Here is a 3344-nt window from a genome sequence, read left to right as displayed (position 1 = left end):
AGATCTCACAGGAGCATCGTGCGTGCTCTCGGACTCGGCTTCGTCCCACACTGCCATAGTCGAACTCATGTTTCACGAACCGAGGGTTCGGACGATTGTCTGAGGCAGAGGGCGACGAGCTGCGACGCTTACTTGCTCGCTTGCCCACAGCCGCGTCACCCGAGAAGTCGATCGACTCGGAGGCCACCTGAGTAGCCTCTTTAAGTGCCGAGCCTTTGCCGTGAGGCTTAGTGCTCTTGGCTTGCACCTTACCGACAGCAGCCTTGGAGCGTGTCTTAGCACCGCTCTTTGCAGCTCAACGAGGCATTTTTGAAGCATTGCGGTTACTTCACTAGTGGTTTCACGTGTTAGGTCCATCCCCCGAAATTGCCTCTCCGATTCCGTCAATCGTGATGCTGTATTGACTAGGAACGCTAACAATTCGGCATACCGTGATGGTTCAGCTTGTTCGAGGATGAGATATATTGCACACTTGAGCTTGTGAGGTATTGTAAACCCGTCAGGCACTGCCTAAGTTCTCCCACATCTCCATTCCAGGCTGCTTGAACCCATGGATCTCCAGATACTTTCGACTTTTTGTTTACCGTCTGTGTCAGTGGTTCTGGCGGGTGCTCTGTCTGGGTGGGCATTCTTACTCGGTTCTTTCCCTAACTACCCCTATTGTGGATAAATGCGGAGTAGTGCTTCCCTCAGAAGCGACGTATAAGGGGTTAAGCGTTTTCCTGAAGCCTGGAAGACCTGGGTAAGGAGGTGCATCTCCCAAGCTGAAGAGGTATTTGTTGTCCAATTTCATACGTTCTGCTTTTCTCATAGTACTTTATTCGGACGGTACATTGTGCAGTACCATTGCTTTTTTATCCCTATCGTAGGCTAGGACAAAAAATTATGTTTGAAGATAATTTGCTGCCATAGCTCGTGCTTCACTGCAGCCCCAATTATAGCGCGGCACTATCGCCTCTCGCTGAGAGAGAGAGTCAGCGTACCCTTCTAGATACCACTAAAATTGCTTTAGTGATTTATGCGGTTCCATTGCATCCCAGCCCCGGTCAGCATTAACCAGTGTCGCCTTTCTGGTGTAGTGGTCGAACTGCTCACGCATGTGCAGCTGACCTGTCCACTTAATACCTTGCTTGAGACGGCTAGCTATGGCCTTCAGTCTGTCCTGATGCACTGCCAAATCACAATCCGTAAGTGCTTGTGCTAGAGCCATTGCCATGTAGTTGCCAGTTGCCGGAGTATTTTCCTCTTGCAGTTCTAGGCTGTGCTCAATGTCCTGAGCACTAGTGAGGGCTTGACCTACATAGACTGCTGGTTGCAGGATTTGTCCGATCTGTCCATGAACCTTTCGACCTTCCGACAAGAGGGCTTGCGCTCCTGCTGTTTAAGTCCCACTAGTTGCGGTGGTGTGCGGCGTTTAGGCGCCTTAGCTCCTACCATATGAAGCTTAGGCTTAGCGTCTGTGGTTATGGGGATCGGAGCCTTTTCTTCGAGTTCATCGTCTGTGTTAATTTCAATTGGCTTGTCTTTCGTCTCATTCGTGATCAGTTCTCCAGTTCCTTCATCTAGATCCTCAGTGTCATCTTTATCGAGTATGGCGTACTTTGACTGGTCAATGCTGAGCTTTTGCTGTAGGGATGCCGCATGCGCATACAGAGTCCTCCCGTTTCTGAGTGGCTTGGTGACCCATTTGACTTCGGTTCAGGCTGAACCTCCTTCTTTCTGTCTTTCTTATCATGGCTGTTCACTCATGCAGATGATTTCTTCACTTGTAGTAAGTTACGCTGCCTCCCTTTATTGTTATCTGCACTGTCTGGTGATAACGCTGCTTGGGCTGCACGAAATTTCGCCTGTTGAATCTCCAATCTCTTCGCTGCTGCTGATTTGACCTCCTCCACTGCGGTGAACGGTTTAGTCCGATCTTCCAGCTGCTCAACATCCTTGTCGTTGGCGTATCAAGTCGAGCTTGGTCATTACTAGGGATGAGGAGGTGGGTATCAGAATTGAGAGGCCTCCACCGTGCGTATATATCTATAATATGGTACCTACGCCAAGAGCATGAAGACGGTCTCGCTATATTAAGACTGTTATAGATACTATATTATCTGCCAATCGCTTCGTTTGTGGTCCTTGCTGATAAACCTCTCTCATATTGTGGTCCCTGGCGATAAACATCCCTACCGGGTCCTTTCAATTGGACGTCCATGTATCTGCATCATTCCATTGTATGCCCGATGTTGCCACATCGTAAGCAATGTAATCGACCTCGCACACTGGAGTGATTCAACAGCAATGGTCTTCCGAACCATATGGCCCTTACGCTACTCCTTAAAAAGTCAGGACACTCTGCTGTGTGTACGGTGAGACGCCAGACTACCGAAGGCCTTGATTTCGGCCGGCCGATGTCTAAGTCGTCCAGCTCGAACTTCGCCGATATGTTTTGCTGCAGGTAAGTCTCAATCCGCCCTATGTCAATGAACCTCGTGATATTGTAGACGTCTACTTGATATTGCCGCCGAGGTGATTTACGCGCTCCGTCCTGCGCCAATTGTCTCGTCCATACGGAACCCATATCTGGCCCACGGACGTTTGCGAGACGGTAGATACTTCTGTTGAATGGAATTTGTACGTTCTGACATTGACGAGCCGTGGCTCGGTCAAAGATAAGAAATGTAAACTCCGTTGAACATGATTGCAGCGGATCGCTTTTGCTAGATTGAGCATTTTGCGTAGGCCCGGCGTATTATTGTGCATCGCTTCTGCTGCCACACGTATGACTTCTTGAATAGCTTGGGTATGTTGACGGTGATCACGAATAATAGTTCTACCTTGTAGCTGCAACATGAGCTCTCCTTCGACCTGACTCTGAATAGTGCGGTGCAGACGCAGCCGTTCTTTAGAGTCGAGAATACGTTTTAAGAAGTCTGGCTTTCTTCGACAAACGATCGTTCCGTCCGCCATCCCCCCATAATTCGCCACTCATCTGGAGTTCCAGACCTGAGTTGACTGCATGTGGTAGCTGCCGCTGGCAGCTCACAAAGTTATCGAAGTCTCTCGATGTCTTGCCTATTCGCGATTTCCGGGTTAAACATGAAGTCCTGGTATGTTGCTACGTTTGACGTCGTTTCTGTATCCCGCACTTTGGACTGTTCTGTCGCTTTAACCTTTGCTGCCCATTGATTGAGTGGTTTGGTGTTAGCCCACTTTACCTTGCTGATCGTACCGCATATGATTGTCTTGAAAGTTTTTTCGTGTTGTACAGTTATTGTGTAGCTGCTAGTGCGTAGCGCTCCCAGTCCTCATACTACCCCGTCGTGAATACACATATTACACTAAACATCCTTAAC

General features: G+C 49.0%; 1 protein-coding gene across 1 annotated transcript; it reads right to left on the bottom strand.

The window, feature by feature from the left end:
• Window positions 1–997: 997 nt before the first annotated feature.
• Window positions 998–2636, bottom strand: PITG_14263 (uncharacterized protein; the record flags this gene model as incomplete). The annotated part of the gene is made up of 4 exons (XM_002899303.1): window positions 998–1139; window positions 1301–1499; window positions 2179–2207; window positions 2527–2636. The coding sequence occupies 4 exons, from the start codon at window positions 2634–2636 to the stop codon at window positions 998–1000; spliced, it is 480 nt and encodes a 159-aa protein (XP_002899349.1).
• Window positions 2637–3344: the final 708 nt, after the last annotated feature.

This window comes from Phytophthora infestans, genomic scaffold (genome assembly GCF_000142945.1).
Source record: "Phytophthora infestans T30-4 supercont1.32 genomic scaffold, whole genome shotgun sequence".
Classification (NCBI taxonomy): domain Eukaryota; phylum Oomycota; class Peronosporomycetes; order Peronosporales; family Peronosporaceae; genus Phytophthora; species Phytophthora infestans.
The sequence above is the reverse complement of the archived record's forward strand: the minus strand, read 5'-3'. Positions and strand labels throughout refer to the sequence as shown.